The sequence below is a fragment of the Oxyura jamaicensis genome, chromosome 4, assembly GCF_011077185.1.
Source record: "Oxyura jamaicensis isolate SHBP4307 breed ruddy duck chromosome 4, BPBGC_Ojam_1.0, whole genome shotgun sequence".
Classification (NCBI taxonomy): Eukaryota; Metazoa; Chordata; class Aves; order Anseriformes; family Anatidae; genus Oxyura; species Oxyura jamaicensis.
Window position 1 is genome coordinate 77,299,063 of NC_048896.1, and position 24,408 is coordinate 77,323,470.

At 42.3% G+C, this 24,408-nt stretch overlaps 1 protein-coding gene and 1 long non-coding RNA gene across 3 annotated transcripts in view; both read right to left on the bottom strand.

Moving 5' to 3' along the window:
* RBPJ (recombination signal binding protein for immunoglobulin kappa J region) overlaps positions 1 to 14,065 on the bottom strand; it is a 151,525-nt gene extending 137,460 nt beyond the window's left edge. Inside the window, exon 1 of one of the 2 annotated variants that reach the window (XM_035324759.1) lies at positions 13,965 to 14,065. In XM_035324759.1, the coding sequence (XP_035180650.1) occupies positions 13,965 to 13,978 (14 nt within the window). In that variant the 5' untranslated portion in view covers positions 13,979 to 14,065. Of the gene's footprint in view, positions 1 to 11,251; positions 11,414 to 13,964 lie in introns of those variants that run through there. The other variant, XM_035324760.1, reaches the window with a different exon arrangement.
* A 7,315-nt stretch (positions 14,066 to 21,380) lies between these two features.
* On the bottom strand, positions 21,381 to 24,285 carry LOC118166132. Its single transcript, XR_004750362.1, has 2 exons — positions 24,026 to 24,285; positions 21,381 to 23,937 (listed from the first exon to the last, which is right to left on the bottom strand). It is a non-coding gene; the product is annotated as an uncharacterized LOC118166132 (long non-coding RNA).
* Positions 24,286 to 24,408: the final 123 nt, after the last annotated feature.

Here is a 24,408-nt window from a genome sequence, read left to right on the forward strand (position 1 = left end):
TACACACAGCTACACACAGCTATCTGCAGGAAGGAAAGGGTATAACCATCTTAGACCGAAATCATCACCTGCCCAGTTGTAGCTCACACTGCGGTATAAATAAAAAAAGCAAAAGGTGAAAAAAAAAAAAAAAATACCCTCTGTCTTATTACTTAGCTGTACATGGCAACTAAGGGAGTCCATCCACAGTAAATATCAGCTTAATGTAAGTCTCTTATGTGAACAGGGAGCTAGAATCTAAGTGTACTGTCTTTATAATTTCCTGTATACTTGAAGTATATGCATCTAGAATGGTTCCACATTTTCGGTGTATAAAATCTAATTTTGTTTGCTAGTCAACAGAAGCCAGTGTCCTGGATCAACAACACAGCTTGATAATCAAATTAGGTATTTAAAACTACATTTTAATATATTTTATACCATATATATGTATTTATAGAATATGAGCTCTGACAGGTCCTGATCCAGATTCCTCTCTTAGCCCCCAGTGAAGCCCGTAGTCTCATTCGGTTTTGGATTAGGCTTGTCTTTACTTGCTGTAAAACACTGCATGCAGAGAGAGGGCAGGAGAGCTGCAGCCTACTGACGAGAGTGAAAGCTGAGGACTTTGTAGGCACAGTGTCGAAATGCCCTGAAGGTGTTACCAAGTGACACCGTGTTAAGTAAGGTCACTAAATGGGTTTCATCCATTTTGACAGTCTCAGTTCTCCACAGCCAGAGGAAGGAAAGCAAAGGATCATAGGCCTGGAATGGATCTCTAGGCACCTTCCGACCTACTTGCCCACCTTATTATTTCTTCTCGTATTTAAGACAGGTTTGGAAATTTATGTTATTTCTCCCTTCTTTACCATACTTGAAGATTTACAACCCTCCTCAATTTGGTAATTTGTCATAGTTAAGTTTTGGGGTTCCTATCCTCTTAAAAGCAAAGCAAAAGAACAAGTCACATATCCTTAGCGTTGTTCCATCCCTCCGGGGTCAGAACAGTCTCGCAGAGCAAGCTGTTGCAGAGGGAGGACGACACGACGCGCCGACTCCATCTGCCCCTGAAGTGTGCAGCACCGGGCCAGCAGCGTGCCGTGCTGCGGCTCTGTTCCACGGAGGCACTTTCCACATTTCTTGTTCTTGATTAGAAAAACATTCCAATTTTTAGAATTGACATTTAACACTGAATAAAGTTCCAGTTTGGTTTTATCAGGGCAAACTTTAAAATAGATTGTCTATTAGCCTTTGTTAGTATATTTCTTTTACGAGTGTGAGTGGGAAGAGCATTAGGGAAAGCCATAAATCAGATGCATACTTCTGGTGAGTGCAGGAAATCCTTTAACCTTTATGTTTCATATAAATAGGAATAAATGCGGATTTATTCATATTGTCTACATTTTCTGAAACATCACCAGAGGAGGCATTTCCGGAAGCAAAATAATAATCAGAAAAAAAAAATCCTCCTCCAAAACACAGTGGTGAAGAGGCAAAAAAGCCCTGCATTTTTACCTTCATTTGTTATAGGGATGGGTGGGGGGCGTAAATTAAATAAAAATCACACACCACACCACGGTACTGAGACTGGAGACAATTCTCTGAACACCAATAGCGTGCAAGTATGTCCACTGGAAAATAATCTGCCATGAGTGACTGACTCCCAGCAGAAAACTCGGCGACTTGCCAAAATGTAAATATCCCTTCGTGTATGCAGGAAATCATTTTCAGCAAGCCCAGAGCTGGTCTAGCAGGCTGGGAGATTCTGAGCCGCGCACCGTGCGTCTGTTCGTCTTGGAACGGGTTAAAAGGCGCTCACAGCAGCACGTTATGGATGACACCAGTGAGAATTTAAGCATGCAGCACAATGGTAAAGCAATTAATAAGGGCAGTTGCTAACAGTTGCACAACGGAGGAGTGTTTTAAAATTCCTGTGCTCTTTAACAATGATGTGGAGAGACGCTCTGAAGGGGGGGAAAAAAAGCCTGGCATGGAAGGGACATTCCTTCAGTTCCTCTCAAAAGTTTGAAAAACCTCTGGATAGGAAAATACTATTGAGCAGCCAATTCTTTCCACATTTGGCTAAGCCCAATGCCCAAAATACACAGAACACTACTTCACTTTGAAAGGATTGCAATACTCCTATCTGAGTCATCTGAAAGCAAATAAAATGAGACCTAAACAAATAAACCTAATTGTGCATGGAAACAAATCCAGCTTTCCAGCTTGGCCATGGCTTTGTTTTTGTTAGTTTAAAGCCTGCATATGCAGTTTTAGTGGCATCAGGAGTTATACAAATATTGACAACAAATTGCCAAATGTTGTTTTTTTCCCCTCAGTGCACAGTGTGAAGAAGCTGGGGGAATGCTTCTAGGAACCTTCCCTGGTGCACTGAACCAAATCGCAGCTTGATGGGATCCACTCCAGCCTCTTCTCTGAAGGGTAGACACTAATGAGACAGAGCTTGTTGTTTGCTATCCTCAAAGACTTGTATTTTTCACTCGTGAACCCTGCGGAACACAAGACCGGGCTTTCGAAACGTAGCTCAAATGTTTGCACCCCAGCCAGGGCATTGTCACATGCTCTGTCCTCCACCCCGTGATTTGTTGCTCGTTTGTGTCATCCCTAACCTGCTGCTGGTGGTTCGGCCAGGACAGAAACAAATAACGATGACAAGTGAGAAAACCAAGCTGCTCTCTGACATTCTGACATCCTTCCTTTAAAATGCGATTGCCACTTGCTAGCTGTGGAGAACTGGCAGTCACCGTGAGGCAGACATCACACTCACAAAGTCCTGGTGTCGTCTGTCGAAGAGGATAGTAGGTTTTGATCAAGCTGGGCTGAACCCTTTGCAGCTCCCAAGGAGAAATGGGAATGTGTTAAATCTTGATATGTTGTAAGCCAAAGTTAGCAAAAATATCTTTATATTTGACTTTTAAATCAAGCCCGGCCTTTCGTCTCACACAGAGCGAGTGAAACAACACATTTTCTTCTTTGCCTCACGTTCACAACACACCTACAACTTTTAATACGCTAGCTGGCCAGATAACAAGATTTGCATTTTGCAAGGGCATGAACTTTCAATCTCAGGTTAAAAAATAAAAAAGGAAAAATGGAAAAATATAAGAATTAAAGGAAGACCCTGAGAGTCTTCACACAAAGAAACCAGAGAAAACAGACTCACACAGCCTCCTGAGCATTCAGAACAGTTAAGACATTTAGATCTTGGCCTCATACATTTCAAATATCACCCTAACTACCAGGTTTTTAAATACTCTGCAATGAAAGCCTCTCTCTCTTTTTTATCAGAAGTTACATGTATGTGTAAGAAACTCCCAGAGTTTCATCACACGTACGGAATTTCCATGAAAAGATTTAGGTTTTAGTTAAAATGTGTTCCAGCAAAGCAAGTTCTTGGCTAACTGTATATATCTTATCTTTTACTATTAAAACATCCACTGTTCAAGAATTATGGTAGTACATGCTCATTACATTCGGTAAGACATTGACACAGAAGCATCTACCTAGGCCTCCTGTATTGTGTTTCTTACAATGGTGCAAGTGCCCCCAAGCTCTTGCACAGTAAAGGGTGATTCCTTAAATCGGTGGATGACATAGTGAAAAGGCATGAGACCTTGTGGGTTTGTGAGAAAATGGAGGAAAAAAAGGTCCTCTCTATTTCACTAACTCTGGACCTTCATAAAAAAAAATTAAAAAATGCCAGCACAATGCTTGGGACTGTTCATGCTGTGAGCAAACGCTGAAATATGACAAGGCATCAAGGCGTGTTGCGTTACGTGATATTCGGACAGCTGCTGTGATGGCAGTTTCAATCCACCAACTGGTGCAATGAAACAAATCTGAAATGTAAAAGCTAGATTTCCACCAAAATATTTCACTAATATTACATGCATGTAAGTCAGGGAACTCAGACCACTAATCCCCACAGCTACCCCGAGCCAGCCCTTGCGGACAAAGCAGCAGCGCAGCTGCTCAGATGGGGTCTCAGAAGGTATTCTAGGTTTCAGTTTGCCGACTGGAGCGTGCAAAATTTCTCTAACAATGTTTGGTTAGTGTATTTTCTTTGAAAATTTGTGAAGGGGGAAAACACCCATCGCTGTTCTGTGGAATGCAAGTATGAAATGACTGCGCACCAACACATGAAGATAGCCAGATATAGCCGAATTTGTATGAACACCTACCAGTGGAAAGTCCCACCCTGTGCAACAGAGCTCAGCAACATGCTTCAGGTCAGAGGTGGAGAGCAGAGCCAAATCTTCTTCTGTCCTAGACTACAAACTGGGGACCAACCAACTTCCACAGCATTTGCCACCCTCACAACCCATCAGCACAGGGGATGGGTGGCTGTAAGCCCCCCCAGGAGGTGCAGCCCCTTGCCTGTCCCCGCTCAGCTGAAATACCCTGCAGGTCCCACTGTGGGGGATGGACAATGACAACCAACAAAAATCACCACCAGCGTGGGAGAACGACATAATTCCTAGTGAAAGAAGTGAGAAAGGGGGAGGTTGACTTTCATCTGATTTAGTAAAGCACCTTCTCTTCATGGAGAGATCCATTAAAGCCTCTTTCAAATTTAAATTCAGATTAAAGCAACGGGGATGAGGAAAAGTAGAAAGGAAAACAGCACCTGAAGCCGTCCATAAAGGAAATGTCAGACAGCAGATTACTGGACAAAGGGCACCTCACCAGCCTGCTCCCTCCCCTCCTCTTTTCTCTCTCTCCCACACACACTCATGCACTCTTCTTGGGCTGGGTGGCTGTGTGGGTGCCGAGGCAAGTCAATTAAGATCTAATAAAAACTATAAATACCACACAGAGGAAGGAGACTGCCCTCCCAACGTTAACAGCTGGCACTGCCAACCTGAAACGCAAAGGGACACTGCTGCACTTCCCTCCCATGGTCCCCAGCACAGAGCCCGGCTTGCAGATGGGGAGGTGCAAGTCCCCCACAGCAGCACGAGTATTTCAGGGCAAATTGCCATTTTCCACCCTTGCTGCCATCATGGGTGGCCACACTGGTGCCTGCTCTCATTTGTGCAGCACTGGCCGTGTGCTAAATGTTGGATCTGGCATGCAGAGGAAGGTGTCTCGCGCAGAGAAGCCCATGCTAGCAATGTGTGACAAAGCTGCATTTAGCAGCAATGTTACCACACAGAGCCCCTGGTCTGTATTCAGACTGGAACTTCTGGATTATTTTAAGGATAAATGAAAGCACCGTGTTGCTCAGTTCATGAAAATGCAGGAAGAGAGCCTACCGGCATGTCTGTGTGCATTACCTAGGGGTTTCTACCTGCACGCTTCTGCTTGGGGTTTGCCACACATTTAACTGCTTCTTGCAATCTTCACTGTTCTATTAAACAGCTCTTACTTTTTCCTCTTAACTTTCTAGGCCACCTAGTTGTTCAATATCTGATCTTCTTGTGCTAATTATTTGACTGCTATTTCTGAGACACTTTGTCGAGTTATTTACCTTGCCGAAGTGACATAAATTCTTCCCCCCCGCTCCCCATCCGCCCCCTGTCTGTCTGGTTTCCCCCCTCTAGTCTGGCTGAAGTGACAAACTCTCTAGCTCAGCCAAACACTTGTTTTTACAAGGTATTTTTATACCATCACCTCTTCCCTGCATCTCCCCCGCCCACCCACCACAAACATATGCTGTGGTGGGAGGACATTCTGGTTTCACATCATTTGCAATGTTGAGGTGAAAAATTTCCCCTCCTCCAGGCCATTTTTTCTTTTCAAGACCTGGTTTGTAAAATGCAAATGGCACAGGGCTAGTTTTTCTGTATCTTTTTCAACAAGGTGCACGGAGATGCCCTTCTTTGCTTAGAGGGAATCAGTGGAAGAGAAAGCAAAAAACATTTGATGCATTACATTATTTAAAACCTATTTACTTCAGAAAATAATCAAAAATACACGGGAAGAACTTCTGCCTAGTGACAGATTCCTTTTATTCATCCCAAGGAAGATGGGGATGATGGAGATTTCCAAGAAAGTAGTTAAGCGTAACCACCCTACTGACTTCATTAGTCGATCGTGGTCTGTTTTTCCCTATATTAAAACGCACATGCAGTCACATCCACACAGTAAAAACAACCTCAAGTTCTCTAAGCACCAGGCTTGGAACCATGAAAAACATGACTGTGGCTTTCATCATACCAAATTAGGGGGACGTGTACTCAGCAGTGATTCTGGTGTGGCGGAGAAATGCCTAAGCCAGCTTTAAATTAGGCAGGAACAATCTAGTTAAAACAGCACAGCGCCCAGTTTAGGCTCAGCCACTCTAAATATTTACCCTTCTCTGAACTCGAGGTTGCAGTGGCATGCACACTGCCACAAACAGAGAACTTCCAGTGCCTACACACAGCCCTGTAAAGCCAGGTCTGATGTGCTACGTAGCCTGGTAAATCTAGCATGCACACAGAATGGGCTAAATTAAGGCCGTTTATGATAAGACTGAGTTTACATGGCAGGATGGCTGAAAAGCAATTTCCATACAGAGCGTGTATCTGTTCCGCATGTACCATTAGACTTTTTGAAGCAGGATAAAGTCTATTCCCTGTCTCAGGACCAGACTGAATCTTGTTCCAGGATGGCAGCTGCATCTTTAATTCCCATTTTATGCAGAACTTTGAGTGCAACACAAGACAACCAAAAAATGTACACACCAATAATGCATCTTTGTTAATGTAATCTGGTGATTTTGTCTCTTATCCAGAGGGGGGGAAAAAAGAAGATAAATTTGAAAAACAAACCAGGGTGTGTCAACTCACTGCCAGCAGCTGAGCAACAAAACAGGAAAATACTAAACAGTGAAATTTATTTATACTTTGTGGCAACAGGCTCCAGAGAACAAATTATTAGCAGAAGGAGCCAGTCACAGCACATGCAAGGCTTCCCTCAAATCAAACAGATACGGCTGTCACAGTGGGCAGCCAGAAAGCAGAGAGTGTGGAACAGAGGAAAAAAATACAAGACTGAAAGCATTTCATAGTTAAGGAACTCAGAGCAGAAGGCGGGGAGGTCCTTTTGTTTCGCTTTGGTTCTAGCGAGGTCATTTGGGCCATGGAAAAACACCACTAGTGAACTGAGCAAAGAAGAAGGGAATAACGAGAGTTTCTCAGTAAAAAGTAGGCAAATTGGAAGGACATGAGCTGTTTGTCCATCCCATGATTTTTTGTCAGAGATTGAGCCTTTTGCATGTTTTGGGAAGGATTTACTAGAGGAGCACTGGACCAATGCAGAGGAGCCATCTACCAGAAATATCTGGCAATACATGAAGAGGAAGAGCCATCCCCGAGTCACCCCAGAGCCGTTAAGTCTGCAGGGCTCTGCTGGAAACTGTTCAAGGAAGTGCAGTCCTGCTGGCTCCTACCTCATTGCCACCCCCTGGCACGTACCCACAGCCAGGTGACATTTGTTTGGCAGCACATTCTTCACTAGAAAAACAACCTGAAATCCCTGAATTAACATGCTGCTGCTGGCCAAAGAGACAGTTCTCTTCTGTGTGCCACTGAAGACTCACAAATGACCTCTGGATCTCAGAATAAGCATCCAAAGAGATATTTGTTGGTCCATGAGGAAAATATGGGATTAAGCTTAAAACTGCAAACATATGAAAACACTACTTCTCTCCCTTTTGGATCACTGGACATTTCTCTGCATTAGACATTAGCTGAATATTCAGTCAGGACATAGATATGGCACAACCTGGCATGAACCAATTTTTAATTGAAATAATCAACGCAGTATTTCACTTTTTCTGATTCCCCCCCCCCCCTCTGAAGAAGCAGAAGAGAGGAGAGACGCATCTTTGTGACTTGTCTTTTGCCTTCAGTCCAGGTCTTAAGACTTTTTTTCCTCTTAAAAATAGGACAACTGCATGCCTGTGCTGAAGTGACAGCACCTCATAGGCTCCCACCTGAGCTAGCTGCACAGTGGCCTGCTCAGGCGCCATTAACAGCGTAGCTGCATCAGCAGGAGCTCAGCTCCAGCCGCAGACACCATCTACGCAGCTAAGGAAATACACGGTCACGTAACCATAGCAGTCCCAACATTGGTGTGGGCTCTATGGATGGCAGTAACCAAAGCAGGTAGCAAACATCTGGCTGAGATAGGCCTGCAAACACTGGTGTTAGCTTGCGTTTGTTAATGCTTTCAAAACGTTCTGAGATCTGGGGTGAAAGATGCTGCATCAGCACAAAAGCATTCCTGCAGCAGTAAACATGCTTGGCTGGACCGCTGCCTTGTCTTGATTTTGCCTCAAGTAAATACGGTCATTTACTGCATGCTTCACCTTCTGATGGAACATCTGCTGTCTGTGAGGAGCCAAATAGCAGACAGACTCTCGATCCTCCTGAGATACCTCTGGCTAAGAGCACGCATAGCTTTCCTCAGAGGCCAGCATGTCACTGAACAGTTGGCTTACTGTAAACCATCGCATGCTGTAGGTGTTCCCAGCTGCCTCGTGCTGCATTTCTGTCACGGCCCAAGTTCCTGAGGAGCTCATGCAGTCTGAGACAAGCTTTTATACCTACCATGGGAGCAGCGTGTTTCTTATAAAACAGTTCTTTTCATCAACAAAGCAGAAAATGGAGAGCAAAAGTACGGGCTGTTGAGGGAAGATGAGGAGTGGAAGGTGAAAGGGGGGGGTTCAGTGAGAGTAACGCTGCTCAGCTTACTGGAGAGCACTTCTCCAGGAGCAGGGAAGGACAAAAAGAAAAATAATTAGAGGACCATGAGGACAGTGGTGAAATCAGAGGAAAGCAGGCGGTCAAGATGAACACAATGAACACAATGCAAGTGCTAGCCGAAAACACACAGAGCAATTTCATCCAAAACTTAATGATCCAATGAAAACATTCAAAGGCAAAGGCAGATACGGCAGAAGTCAGAGGAAATTTTCCTGTATGATCACCACTAGACTGACTGGAAAGTAATGAAAGGAGGACTGTGGCGGGCTGTAGGAATGTGACTGTGAGAATCCTGGTCTGAGTCAGGCTGCTCACCATGAAGAGGCAGTGCTAGGGATGAAGTCTGAGGGCATCACGTGGCTGATAAAGGAGAAGCTGGAGCACCCTTTAAGTTATATGAGGAAAAGGTAATACAAGTTGTTCTTCAAAAACAAAGATTAGCTTGGGATAAGACCCAGATTTTGTACAATGTACTGTAGGAGAAGATGAGCCAGAATCTTACCAGTTTAGACCTTTGTAGAGTCTGGTTACACTTCTGTCTGCAAAGGAGCTGCTCTCAGTCTGTATCAGCTTCAGCCTTGTTCCCCTCCACACCCAGTATTACCCACCTCGATAGCAGCTTCAGGCAAGAGCACAAAGTCACACAGATCCAGCCGGGAATTCCTCAGCACTCTCTCCCACCCAGAGAAAAGTGTTAGGTATCACAAATGGATAATGACAGATGGTGGCATGTAGACCCCTGTGCTAAACTAGTCAGTCAAAGCCCAGCAGCTGAAGTTTTCCCTACATATCCAAGAAGGCAGGCTTACATCTATTACCCCTGTTTCAGAGTTTGAAAATATGAGGAGTAAGAGTTTTTATTATTATTATTATTATTTTTAATCTTTAGCCAAGATGTTCTGTTTTATATTAGCATGTTGTATTTGCCTGGCTTATCCAGTTTAATATAGATACAGGTTTCTATGCCCCTCCACCCAAATACCTCAGAAAGCTTGCCCTACTCTAAAGTAAGATAAATACAGTATAACTATTATGTTTTCAAGGCTGAACAGCGGGAGCTGCTTCCACAAGGGCAAGATATGCACAACTAGTTGAACAATATCTTGTCTATGAAACAAGCAGGAGCTCCCTGTCGTCACTGGGCTCTGCACCTGGTGAGCCTCCTACCTTACACACAAGGCCAATGTCACTGGAGATGTTTGCCTCAGTGCAAGGCAGCAAATGGTTCTTGCACCTGCACCACACTGACTGCAAGAACACAGCCAGCTCCAGAACTCGTACCACCAAGCTGAGCAGGAAGGACAGAGCAGAGCACACTTAGGGAGCTAATATGTAGAAGAACATGCAGAAACTATAGATAAAAAATAAGAACTCTATGTTCCCTCATGTTTAAGACAAATCTTTCAATCATTATGACAGGCAGTATTGGGGGACTGACTTATTTTGAGGGTCAGCCTCTCTTTGGATAAGTACATCACATGTAGTATGAGTGGGATCCAGAAGCATGGGCAGAAAGATAGTCAGCAACCAGCAGCTGTGGTCACCCATGGAGGCTGTACAAATCTGGTGCATGGATAAATTTATAAAAGTGACAACAGCTTTTGGGGGAGACAATTGGAGCAGGTGACCTAAGTAGGCAGGTAAGGTGATCTTGTTACAGATACACTCTATGGGCACGTGGAAGACTACCAGGGACTAAAACTTGGATCCTTTGCATCCCCGTGAGTGTTGTAAACATCTAACTATTGGCTAGTTTTGGGGAGGGAACACTCATTCCCATATCTTCTCCCAACAAAACCTTCAAAAGATTTGTTTCCATCCCTGTGCGAAAAGGAACATCATTTTAAATCTCAGAATTTCAAGGAAGAGAACAATTGTTTACGACACATGTTTGTAAAGAAAATAATCCAGTTGCGTCAAAGTACGTAATTTACCCTTACAGTACAAAGGTGAAGAGAGTCCGTACTAGACTTTTGAACTAGGAGCCAACGAGGGCTACATTTTAACTTTGCATTCAGAAAAATCTTGGTCACAACTGTAAGGAGGCTCGCTTGCCCCATCTACTGGTCAATGGGAAGGCTGGCTTTATGCTGCAATTATGCGCATCACTACCAAGGCCCCGATTCACCCTAATTCTCAAGTTCTCATTTCTAATTTTAAAAAGATGCTTAAATGCCACTGACAGCAGGATTTGAAAAACACCTAAGTGCTTTACCCACCTGTAGTCTCAGGCTGACTGCCTATCATGGCAGGAATAGGGTAATGACTTCTTTATGCCCAAAGAGTAAAATGCATTATTTTCAAAGAAAATAATAGGACAACCTACTCAGTAACACTGACTTGTTTGCCATGAGAAATTAAACAAATATGTCTTATTTTGTTCTTAGCTAGGCTAAGATCATATAATATCGTAAAACAGCAGCCTACAGAACCCCCATCACAAGCAGCCACATGCATTGCAGATCAGTAATGTCACCACAAAGTTAACACAGTTTTTTAGGGAATTTTTTAAAAGTATTTACTAAATAGCAAGTAAGATTCCCCAGAGGACTGCTGACCTTATATTTTCCATCGCTGCATTCAGTGCATCCATCCCATTGAAGCAGGTCTGTTCCTGTCAGGGACAGGCTGGATTCTAGAGTGAAGATATGAAGCTTGGGTTGACTTGAAGAGGCCTGTTGTCCTTCCTCAGGTAGGAAGACCTGTCAGATGACTCTGAGCACATGCCTCGTTCTCTTCAGTGTTCTTTCAGGTCAGCACCTGCACTCGTATTTTAACATCCCTCTGCTCTATGACCTCCCATGCTGGCTGCAGATCCAATCAGATGTGCCTAGAGAGAAGCCGCAGCCAACAGAAAGGCCACCAAAAAGCCTTTAAGGTAAACCAATAAACCTGAAAGCCGATTCACCATGAGATCCTACACACAGGCATACTTTCTCAACATGACACCAGCAAACCTATGACAGCTTGCTCAAGTTAGATAGTCAACATGCAAGTATTTGCACTTCCCACATGTGCACATCTCTCCTGCCCAAAGGACTGCTGCATCTTGAAAAGTCTCAGCAGAGACAGGACTAAACTATCAGCATGTCTGTCTAGGCCCGGGCATGAAAGTTCACAGAGGAGTTATAATCACATCCACAACAGAAGATAATGAACCATCTCAATACATAGAGCCCAGTAGTCTTCAAGAAACACAGGTGGCAAAGCACAAGTGTGACCATCTATCTTAAGGAGCTATGACTCTAGTCACGCAGTAAACTCTACAAGAATAAACTGGCCACAGCAGGAGCGGGAGTGCAAAGGAGAAGGAAAATCTCCATTGAAGTTTATTCATCTTGGGTGATAAACCTGAGAAATAATTATGACTAATTCCAAATATAGCAGGCAGGGAAAGAATGTATGGGCTGTAAATCTTTACCTCCTGGTATACCTAGTGTTGTGCATAAGAGCTCATTAAACACATGCACTACTCTGAAGACTATCATGAAAGATTTGCTTAGCTGCCTCCCAGGAGTATATTTTGGTCTGAATTATTTGTTTGAAAGGTACAGTCAAATGTGGCTGAAATCTCTAGAGTCCAAAACTCTATCATGGGAAAACCAAAGGACAAAAGTGTCTTTGAGCAAAAGCTTGCATAGCCTCACAACTGCAGTGTAAAACTGAATCCAACATTTCTAGATGATATCCCTAGAGCTCACAAAAAGAGGCGAGATAACGCATATAATAGCTAGCACCTCACTTACCGAGTAACTGGAGTAGAACTGTCTGAGTCCTCAAGTGTCTACAAGGAAAGTCCACTGAAGAGAGGTGCTGAGCACTATCTTCCAGGTATACAGTGAAAGATTTGAATTACAGGCAGTGCCCAGGACTACTTGTGGTATAAGCTGCCATCTTCAAGGACAGGCACATTGTGAGTCCTCTATCTAAGCATACCTGGCTTCTTCAGGAATTCCTCAGCTGGGTGGAACCAGTAGTACAACTTTCCCCACAGTGAGATTAGAAATGACTTCCAGTATTTCAATTCTTCAGTCTATAAAATCCTGAGTGACAGAAGAGGGGCCAGAACAAGCCCGCAGTGTCTGGGCTTGTGTCAGTAGTAAATCCATTCACCCAAGCTTCCTCAAGTTCAAGCTTCCTCACTCCTGTAAGGATGTGCTGCACTGTGTTCCCCAGGCGGCCGCCCCCAGAGCAAAGAACTTCAGTGCTGCTGTGCTGGGGGAGCTGCTCAAAAGGAGACACAGAAGATAGCTGTGAAAGAATCTACCCAGCTGAAGAAAGATGCTAAAAGGACACCAGTTCAGTTTTACTAGCCATGGATTAGTATCGTGTTGAAAGCAGTTTACATAGACAAGTGTCAAACTTCCTTAAGTATCTAGTTCCTCTTGACAGACCCCCTTGTTGGGCCAAGTTCTGGGTTATTAGGCTGGGAACACCCATTATTTTCTCTATACAAGGTCTGATTTAGATGTCTGGCTTACATCACAGGCCCAAATCTTATTTTGTCAATCTGAGCTGATAAATATTTCAGAAACTGTCAAAAGCAAATGCTTGGAGAGAGCTTTGAATATAAAACAGAATTTAGCTGAAAGCTATGAGCAGAACTGCAGATAAACCATTGTCTTCCTTTTTCTGTTGCCATCAGTATAAGTGAGATAAATCTCCTCATCGCTTAACTCCCTGACAATCTCTGCCCTGTTATCCTTGTTTAGAAACAATCTGCAATTGCTATTTGCATGGCACTCCACACCCTGCAGACCCATTTTTTGTAAAACAAGATGAATCAAACATTCTTGTTCATGGTTGTGAATAAGTCAATAAATTATTATGTTAGTTATACACAGTACTTTTTCTTCCTTTACCTTTTTCCTGCATTCTTCAGCTGTGATCACATAGGCCACTGTTGTTTTTTTGTTGTTTTTTTGTTAGTTTGTTTGTTTTGTTTTGTTTTAAATAATAATGTACAAGAATAATATAAATACAAAGATCACGAGAGACTGAACCATTATATCAAAAAGCAATTTGTTTTTACTGGGAAATAAACATCAAAGAAAACACTAAAGTTTCATTCTACATTCAGACAGTTAGGACTAGACAATTATCCATCTGATTTGTCTCTGCTCTTGGGGCTTCTTCTGGGGTGCAGGGGTGATTATATATTTAGTCTCAGATATTCTAAATTTCACAACAGAAGAAACAGGAAAAGCAACTAGCCCAGCACCTCTTGCTACCACCACAAGCTTTAAGAATATTCTTAAATATACTACTCACCAGGAACTAAACATCTGAAGGAGCTGGATATCACTGCTCTGCCACCACCTAGCTTTGACACTGCCACTTTCTGTCTCCTTCCAGAGGTCCGGCAGCACCTTTCCAAGCACCCCTGCGTCAGGGCATGCCGTAATATCCCACGGGAGCAGCCAGCTCATTCTGATACAAACCTAGGCTCAGGTGCTGGAATCAGCCCAGGGGCTGAGTCCCAGCTGGCAAATCTAAAATGACTTCCAGCCCAAGGGAAATGAGACGAGTGTTTGGAAAGAGTTTGCACAGAGGGCTTCCAAATGTTCGTATCTCTCCTTTATAGAGAAATGTGAATACTGCCTAGGCTGCAGATCAATAGACGGTTGCATGAGGTGTGTCAGAGGAATGGCTCTGTTCTTGTCCTGAACAGGGGTGAGCAGTCCTGGATATTTTACATCTGTTTGCTGGAATTTGCACAAATATGACTGTGGCTCTTGCTTTGCTGGATGGAGAGAGGTGTGATTACCATGCATGCCTCACTACATGGCTGCTTGCAGTTTCCAAAGCCCTTCTACCAAAGATACTTCAAAACGGATCGTGGCTGGCCAGAGCACCCAGAAGCAGCTCCTCACCTCTTCTGGCACTGCAAAAACTTCTTCAAAAGCCCACTCCATCCACACTGTCACTGGGCAGTAACTGCTGGTTATTCTGCTTTCCCACCATCTTTGGTGGGAATAGCAAACACAGCTCTCTAGCTTTTCTTCACAATGTGGACACATAAATGCATGTGTTCATCACACCCGCCCACATTCAGATAAAGACATCACCATGACCCTCTGCTTCACAATGACCCATAAATAAATAGCAGGCTGAGTGAAGTCTCCTGGAAAGATATTCATTAACCCAGTCAGGGACCAGTGTTGATGCCCTCAAGAGAGTATAGAAATTGAATCTGGCATTCATGGATTATGCCACCTAATACACAGAAAAGTGATATTGTTGAATTCTTTAAGCACTGTAAGGATATTTTCTTTCCAGGGCAGGGGTGCTAAATCTGGAGATGATCAATACCATAGTCCCTGGTACAGTCTAATAAGCTTTGCTCAAAACCCACAATGATACTTCTACATACATTTCAGACAAACAGGTACTGATTTACCATGCTCCCAGAGGTGATGATGTTTTGTATTGACTTACCAAAGCTTGAGTGAGTAGCGGCAGCACAGCACTTAGCCCTGAGACAAACATCCATTGCAACTTGATCTGACGCTGAAGTTAGCCCTGTAAGGGATTGTCCTCCATCACCTCCACTCATCCATTCCAGCATTTAGTCCGTGTTTAGTCTGTGTTAGTCACAGCCAAAATGGGTTCATTAGGGGAAAGTCCTGTTTAACTAGCTTAATTTCTTTTTATGATAAGGTTCCCATCTAGTTGACCAAGGGAAGCCAGTAGTCTTTCTGGATTTCAGCAAAACTTTCAGTACTTCTTGTCACAGCATCCTTCTGGACAAAAAGCCCAGCATACAGCTACAGAAACACACAACACAACTGGTGAACAACTGGAGGATGGGTCAGACTCAAAGGGTTATAGTAAATGGAGTTACATCAGGCTGGCCATCAGTCACTAGTGGGGTATCCCTGGGCTCCGTTCTGGGGCCTGTTCTCTTCAATGTTTTTATAAATGATCTGGATGCAGGACTCAAATATATACTAAGTAAGTTTGCAGATGATACTAAATTTGGAGGAACTGTTGACTTTCCTAAGGGTAGCGAGGCCTTGCAGAGAGATCTTGACAGTCTAGAGGGCTGAGCAATCACCAGTCAAATGAAGTTCAAGAAGAGCAAGCGCTGAATTCTGTACCTGGACAGGGCAAACCTGGATATATGTACTGACTTGGGTATAAGAGACTGGAGAGCAGCCCCACGGAAAGGAATCGGGGGGTTCTGGTCAATGTCACATTGAATATGAGCTAGCAGTGTGCCCTGGCAGTCTAAAGGGCCTGCTGTACCCTGGGGTGCAGCAGGCACAGCACTGCCAGCTGGTTGAGGAAAGGGGTTGTCCCGCTCTAGTGTGGCCTCACCTCAAGCACTGTGTGCAGTCTGGGGCACCACAGTATAAGAAGGACATAAAACTACTGGAGAGTGTCCAAAGGAGGGCTACAAAGATGGTGAAGGGCCTAGAGAGCAAGACATATGAGGAGCAGCTGAGGTCCCTTGGTTTGTTCAGCCCAGAGCACAGCAGGCTGAGGAGAGGCCTCATGGCGGCCTGCAGCTCCCTCACGAGGGGAGCGGAGGGGCAGGCGCTGAGCTCTGCTCTCTGGGGACAGTGACAGGACCTGAGGGAATGGCATGGAGCTGGGACAGGGGAGGGTCAGGCTGGGTGTTAGGGACAGGTTCTGCACCCAGAGGGTGGTTGGGCACTGGGACAGGCTGCCCAGGGTCAAGGCCCTGAGTCTGTCAGAGTTCAAGAAGTGTTTGGGCAACGCTCTCAGACACATGGTCTGATTTTTGGGTGGTGCTGTGCAGAGCCAGGAGTTGGACTTGATGGTCCTTGTGGGTCCCTTCTAACTCAGGATATTCTATGATTCTTTGATTTTGTGATATCACTGTTTTTGAGACAGCACATTTATGAAGGAACAATTAAAATTGTGTGAATTGAAAGACTGCTTTTACCTCAGATCTTAGATTGAGGCGTTCAACTAGAGTTAACATCATCCTGATAAATATTCTTGATGATCCTTGTGATCAATGGCCTGAGAAAAAGTGGAAAGACACTGAACAGCACCCACAGCAGACTTGTGGCATTGCTCTTTTGTCTTGCTTGGTGCAGGGATGTACCTGCCAAAGGATATCTTCTGTCCTTTCCTACACATAATTCCTCTGCAAAAAAAAATCCCTCCCAGCACATCTGCGGAGCAACTAAATATATTTACTGATAGCCAGACTCTTCAGATTTAATGGGTTATGTCTCCTCCTTCATTACTTTATAAAGAGTGTGTTGTTTTCAGTGGTGATACAAAATGGTATATCCAAAATGGTATATCCATTAGAATTACAATGAAGATTTTTAACGTAAGAGGTAGCATTTAACTCAGAAATACTCGTAAGTATAAGCTGACCATAAAGCATCTATACTTAGAACATGCAGGTAGTTTTAAGGGGTTTCCTCTACCATATTTCTGAGTGAGAAATTTAATGATAACATGAATAATAGTCAATAAAAGTCAACACATTAAGTAACACATGAAGGGTACAACTTCTATTTCCATTCAGGTAGTATCAGCAAAGCAGACATATTACCAAAGTGCTTGTATGCAATAGAAGTAACATTTCATAAGGTGTTTAATACACAAAGAAGACTGTGCACTTAGAACATTTTATTGAAACTGTAAGAAGATATTTTCAGATAGCTGAGACCTGAAAATCCAGTTCAGGGTCTATTCCAGGACAGATATAGACCATGAGTAAAGAAGCGTCCCTCTACAATAAGTATACATCAGTTTCTCTTGAGTTATCTCAAAACCTGCAGAGGAGACAAAATTGCCTAATCCTGAAAGAATTAAGTGGGAAGAAGCCTTATACCTGCTGCATATATATATACCTGCCTTATATCCCAGAAGAGACAGCTTCCTAAGCAAGTTAATCCTAAATCTTATGGAATGCTTCTTCAGAATGAAACAGTGTTTGTGACTAAGCATTTCTGCAGTACTAGCAGAATACACAGCAAGGCCACTCTAGAATTGGAGTTGTTTGCCTGTCCACTTAGATAACAAAAATGGTCTAGAAAATTAGAAATCTTCCTATATCCTTATTAGAATCTGGAACCTGAACCTGGTCTTGAAGATTTTACATTTGTCTCAACAGAGAGTAGTATGCAAACTTATTTTTCCTTGGAAGGCAGAGAATAAAAGGAACAAAATTCTTTCTGCTCTTCTAAGACTTAGAGTTGAACAGAACTTTAGATAGAACACATTACCATGAGAAGACTCCTGGAAAAAGGTGGGGTGTAGTGACTTGCTGTAAATATTGCATAAAATTGGATGGAGTGAGGCATCTTCAGAATTTCTAGGATCCAACAGAGCATACCACACACATCATATTCCAGGTAGGTCCCAAAAGATGTGACAGTTCACAAATGAATCATAAAGCGTCATATCAGTGTCTTTCCATTAAAACCATTGGCACAATTGAAATATTACATTTTTGCCTTAATCTGTACCTTTCCTGTGAATCCAAAGGATTGAAGCCAAGAGAAAGTTCCTATTTTCTCCAAGGCAGTCATTATCTCGATGTCATGCCTGCCTTGTCAAGAGCCTTACTAAGCAATATGCACTCATTGACCTGTTGGAAACAGAACCAGATGTAAATTAATTTTCATCATCCTGAATAATCTTCCTAATGAACGCAGAGATGACAAATAAATTAAATAATCACACTTTGTCAGTAAGGTTTGCTAACTTCCCTTCCTCTTCTGTGAGTTTGATGAGAGATAGTTTTTGTGACTAAATAAAACTAGCCTGGTGTTGTTGAACAAAACTTACAGCAACTTTCTATTAGTCAGGCCTACTTCTTATGAACCAATAATCAATGGCAGAGAGACAGGAAGAATGTAAAATGTTGAACTTTTGAAAATAACCAATACCAGCAAAGGTCTCTCCTTAGGCTGGAAAGGCAGAACTCTCTCACAGTATTTATTTAGTTCTGACAGTGCCAGTCTTTCATTTCATATGCATTATGGTGCATCCAGACAAAAAGAGTATGATGATGTCTGGGTACTTCTGTGACTTCTTTTGGAAAACTTCTGCTTAGCTGTCATTATTGCCAGAAAAAAAAAAAAAAAAAGCACGCAAGGATCATGGCAAACTCTAAAGTAATGAAAAATGGGGATACAAATAGAAATTTCAATAGCAAACATGTCAGAATATCAATCTTGCTACTTAATCAGGTAACCAGCTTGCTAACATGACAGAAATTCAGGGGATTTATTCTGTCTGGACTTTAGCAAAGCATTTAAATAATGTCACGTGGGAAGCAGTTAGCAGTTATAAGACTCGCAAGCCAGGTATGGAACTAAAGCGGAAATGACAAAAGGGAAGTCATTGGCCTGGAGGGATTTTAATAGTTGCATTCCCAAAGAACTATCCTGGGACAAACTTAGTTGTTTGGCACAATAAAAAAAATAGCAGCATACTAATGAAATGTTCTGATTAAATGACTTGGGAGGCAATGTCCGTACAAAAGACTTGAAATAGTTGGAATGATAGCTATGGGACCAAAATTCACTATACTAGGTGCAATGGGGAATAATAACAAGAGTTTTTGCTACAAACCAAAGGCTTTTCAGCTGAAAACAACTAGGAGGAAGTCTGTGACAGGTTAGTTGGACTGCCAGACTAAATGTATGGGAATGCCTCTCCAGCTCCTTAGAGGCTCTTTCAGCTACTGGTGCTGCTGGCATCATTGCTTTGATCCAGAGGCAGAGAAGTAGGCAGGCAGGAGGTAGCAGAGCCCACAAAGTCACATAACCCATATTAAAAACACACAGAAAATGCAGGGGAAAGTAACAAGAACCAAGTTCTTAATGTGGGGACTTTATATTGGGATTTTTGACAGAACCATGAGAAATTCTGTGCTAGCCACTCACAGGATGACTATAGGAAGGACCAAGGAATGGAGAGCTTATTTCAGAGGAAGCTACAAGCAGATAATGAAGATTGTGTTACTGAGGTTACCTGCTTTCCAGGTTTCAGAAGACTCCTAGTGGTGCTGCTCAGTCAGTAATGGCACAAGTTAGAGCTCTTCTGTGAACCTTCCTCTTATCTGTAGATGATGGGGAGGAGATCTGGATTTAGAGCTGGCCTGCTACAATCACTGGCACATCAGAAGTCACAGATAATCAACCAAGGAACTGGTTGATTATCCACAGTGGTTTCTCTTCTCCCAGGGTGAAAGAATAAATACATTCCTAAACTGTGTCTGAGGCACCCAGTTCTGGGAGTGAATGGGTGGCTGAGAAGAAGGACTCCTCCTACAGGAATTTCTGCTGAAGCAATGGGAGTATCTTTCCCCTCTACCCTGATTGGTATTGCTGATATTCACTGTACTGAATTACAGGATAAAGTTGACAGTGAAGGAGGCACCCTTCCCTGTGAACTGGGGCCTAAAATACATTTTTCAACATGAGTCCCCTTCCAACCTGAATTCTTCTATGATTTCTGACTTCTCAAGGTAGGCTAGAGTGAAGGATAGTTATATTAAATCTCCTTAGGTGCTCTCCTCTAATGGTAACTTCACTGTCTTGACTAGGAACTTACTTTATGTTTGCCTCTGATCTGCTGGGGTGTAAACATAGAGGAGAGAAAGGGGTGTCCCAGTTTGTGAGCAATAGAGCTAATGAAGGCTGGTTTCCCATGGATTTATGTCCTATGTCCCTCATGCTCCTGTCCGTTCAGCTGACCAATAAGCCCTGTCTCCTCTTCATACCCACCACCGTACCTCCAAGGTGTTCCTTCAGGGCTACAGAACATTATTCTCCTGCAGTATTTTCAGTTCTTCCTCACCTCCCTTAATTGCCACTTTCCCTGCTCAGTATTTGCAGCTCTCTGAAAGACTTCTAGCTACTTTTTTAATCATGTGAAGGTGAGAAGGTAGGACCCATTGTTTCAGAAGACGAGGGAATTAACAAGGCAAAACACTTGAAAATTGCTTAAGCAGACACCTGGGTCAGTAACAAAACCTGACCAGTTTTGTGCTTTTAGTGTGGCTGTAGTAAAATATACACTGGGTAGCACTTCAACTTGCACGTAGAAGTTTATACTCAGATTTGGAGATCTTGTAACAAACTGTCAATATTGTGAAAAACAGGTGAGCTTCCAGAATATCAAAACAAACAACCCCTGTACTTATCTTCATCCTGCCTTGCAAGGAAGAGGATTACTATTACTCTTATTTTACAGACAGAACTGAAGCTGGCAGGCTGTGTTACTTACAGGCTGGCAAAAAAAAAAAAAAAAAAAAGTGGTGGAACAGGGAATTGACCACTACACCCCTAATTTCCAAGACAGTGTCTTAAACACCTTACCATTTTTCTTGCAAAGCTAATATGAGAAAAAGAAAGCTTTAATATGCTGTACCCTGCACTTTGTTTTTTGCCCTCCAGTCATGCATTGTCCACATAAAAACTATCTTTCGCAGCACTTTCTCAGAAGCTGGAAAATAATTTCCTTCCACTAGCAAACATTCTATCTGGGCTGTGTGGCACCACAGAAAAAGTCAATGCAGCTTTTCATTTACTGCTGTGTCTGCATGTTAACACGAAGAAGGTCAGCAGGAGTGTACACAGTTCTGAGAAAATGAGTAGTTAATTATTGCTAGACTGCAAGAAGGGAAAATAGAAGATTTATTTTGATGTGGAAAACTGCAAATCATAAAAACTGCTTTTTTCTCCAGACAGGTTTATTTTTTTTGTAGGCAAGCACGTATACAGTAACACTTGCAGATCAGTTGATGCTATTCAATGTGTTTAAGTATAAAAGAAAAAAAAATCCCTTCTCACCTTACCAGTGAGAACTATCTCAGTAAATCAAGTGCAGTCTTCAGCAAATATTTAAAAATACCATTTTTCTTTCTTGCCAGTATCCTTTGCCATATTTCCTCCTCCTGCAGTGTTTGCGTTTGAGGGTTTCATTGCATCTACAGTCTACAATGTTTGAGAACCATGTTGCATTTAGACCCAAATGCCAAACTTATTCTTCACAGCACAAATTTTAACAATTTCAAAATTTATCATCTTACTGCAGCAGGTCCAAATTTAATATAACCAGTTGTTTTTGTCAGTAAAGTCAAAGCAGTGTTTCAAACCTTAAGCCAAGTCCACCAAAGGCTGAAGTTGTATTTGTTGTTCATATTCCAGCTAGAATAAATAAGTATTCATATTACAGAATGAATAACTTTAAAAAACATTCCTATAAAACTTTTTTTTAAATCAAATGTTTTGTCCCAAAACTTCTATCCCAACAATCAGAACAGGTAGACTAAAACCATAAAATGGATTCCTCTCTGAAGGGCAGATTAGACACACAGATTTTCCAAGTGCTAGCGATTATATAAAATAATGAATTATTATCAACATCTAATAGCTTTGGGTGCTTGTGCTGAAAAACAGTGGTTGCTGCAGGCTACAAAAGTAGTAAAACCTCCTAACTTCAGAGCAAGATAAGGATACACTTTTAGGGAGCACGACTTGCTATCTATCCAACTTCACCCGCAACTGAGCAGTTAGGAGATGGGAAGGGTTGTGTACAGTGCCCAGGAGCAGAGCAAAGCATTGTCACCATGCCCAAAAAGCCAACTGCAGGATCAGGACTTCCCACAGGAGTCTCAGGCAAGTCTCCAGGCAACTGGCAACTGCCAGAGCAGTAGTATAAAATTGCAGGGTAAACTGAGAATTATCACTGTATGTTCCTTGTTGACTTAATAGTTTTATTTTGTATTGATTTGCAAGAAGAGTAATTAGTTTTACGCAGATAAAATACAAAAGATTTTGAAAAAGGCATTCAGTATCTTAACACTTTAAAGACATGGCAAATCACCCATTTTATCAGGCTGAATACAGCAAATGAAAAGTTACGATCATTAAAACAAACATACAACATTTTCAGAGTTTCTATGCACTTTGGTAGTATGCAACAAATATGCACTGCTGCAAATCCAATACCAAAAAAAAAAAAAAAAAGAAAAACTTATCAAGCTTATTTGTGTGTGTTGTCATCTCACTTTTGCCCTATAATGAGCTAGAGATCATGACCAACAGACATGTTAGATTTTATAAATTCTAAATACTTAAGTTCATGTACTCACGTGTTTTGTAACATTTAAGTGAAATGAAGGCAAAAGGCTCAGAACCTGGTAGCACACAGCCACTGTTCTGAAACCATCTAATATTTGTCTAGGAAAGATCCAGACTCAGCAAATTGTTCAAGATCTCAACACGGAAGAGTAGCAGAGATTGTCGTTATCTCCTAACTCCAAATTAAATAATTTAATATCCTCCATCACATCATTTATCCTGAAGAGTAGTTTAGTAACTGTTCCGCGTTACCATGATGCATGCTTTGTGTCACTAAGCAGCATTATTGAATATTATTGAACAATTTCCAGTTTCTGCTAGAACTCGTTTTGTAACTAGTCAGTTATAGATTATTTGTATTTAAGCAATGCTTTATTTCCATTGGAAATGTATTTTAAAAGAAACAACTTTGCTGCAACTTTCTGGTTCATCACTGTTTTGTTTTGCTCAAGAAAACAAAAAGCAAGGCTCCCTCATTTTCACACTCTCATTGAAGAAATGTTTAAGTGATAAAAACCTCTTCGCTCTTCAGTTTGATTCTTCTTTTTCTAGCAAAGACTGAATTACCTTTGTGACAGAGTAGTGCTACGCCATGTAGTGAAACTTGTGTCAACATCCCTGACGCTGGATGAACTCTGGCTTCAGCCATCACCTACCACGTGAGAGCACCTGAGAACTCACAGGAATCAAGTGTGCTCACATTTTCCCAGCAAGCAAACTGAAAAAATGTAAGGCTTACTGGCATAATAGGAGAAAAAAAAATCAGAAGAGGAAGCATGTGTCTGAGTGGGGAGGGAACAAAAGGTAGAAAAGGAATAGCAAGTGGCAGTGTTTTGGCAGAGAACATTGTAAAAGTATTTTATCTGTCATTAATAAAGCCAAATGATGTCTGTAAAAATAGCAAATTGGAACCTCTGCTTTATAAATAACACTCACTGCACATACATTCTACATAATGTACATGATCTTGAAGTGATCAAAATGTTTGTCCCACAATGAAATACTAAGAATAATTCAAGGAAAGAAGACAGCATATTCAAGATAAATGTGCTACACCTATACTCAACAACAGTATTTGTTAGGTTACAAACCATAAGAACTGTAGGTTATAGAATACTTCTTTCTTCTGAAATCTGAAAACATCATTTATTCTGAACCTATTGGTAAGAGAAACATCCAATTAGGGTAAAGATCTTTAGCAGGGGCAATTCTTTACTAGGCTGTTTTGATGATCAGTATGCTTACCATAAAAGTGCCTTCTAGAAGCTCAGCCCAGCAGCCAAGTGGTCGGCACCTTTATGAAAACATATTTAAAACAGCAGACAAGCAAAGTAAGAAAAAAAAAGTGAGAAATAGTAGCATGAATGCCATCAGAAAAGAATGAGGGCAAGGAGGTATTTCAGGCACTGGAGTAGTCTGTGAAGAGGACCATTGCAGAGCAGATATCCACACCGCAAGCCATGGAATACCCCACACCACAGCAGCTGGCTAATTTCCTTAAGGAACTACAGTTCATGAACCCACACTAGAATAGGTTCTCCTCAGAGGAACTGCAGCCCGCAAAGACACCACGTTGGAGTACGGCAGAAGTGTGAGGAGGAAGGAGCAGCAGAGGAACTGCTACGAAC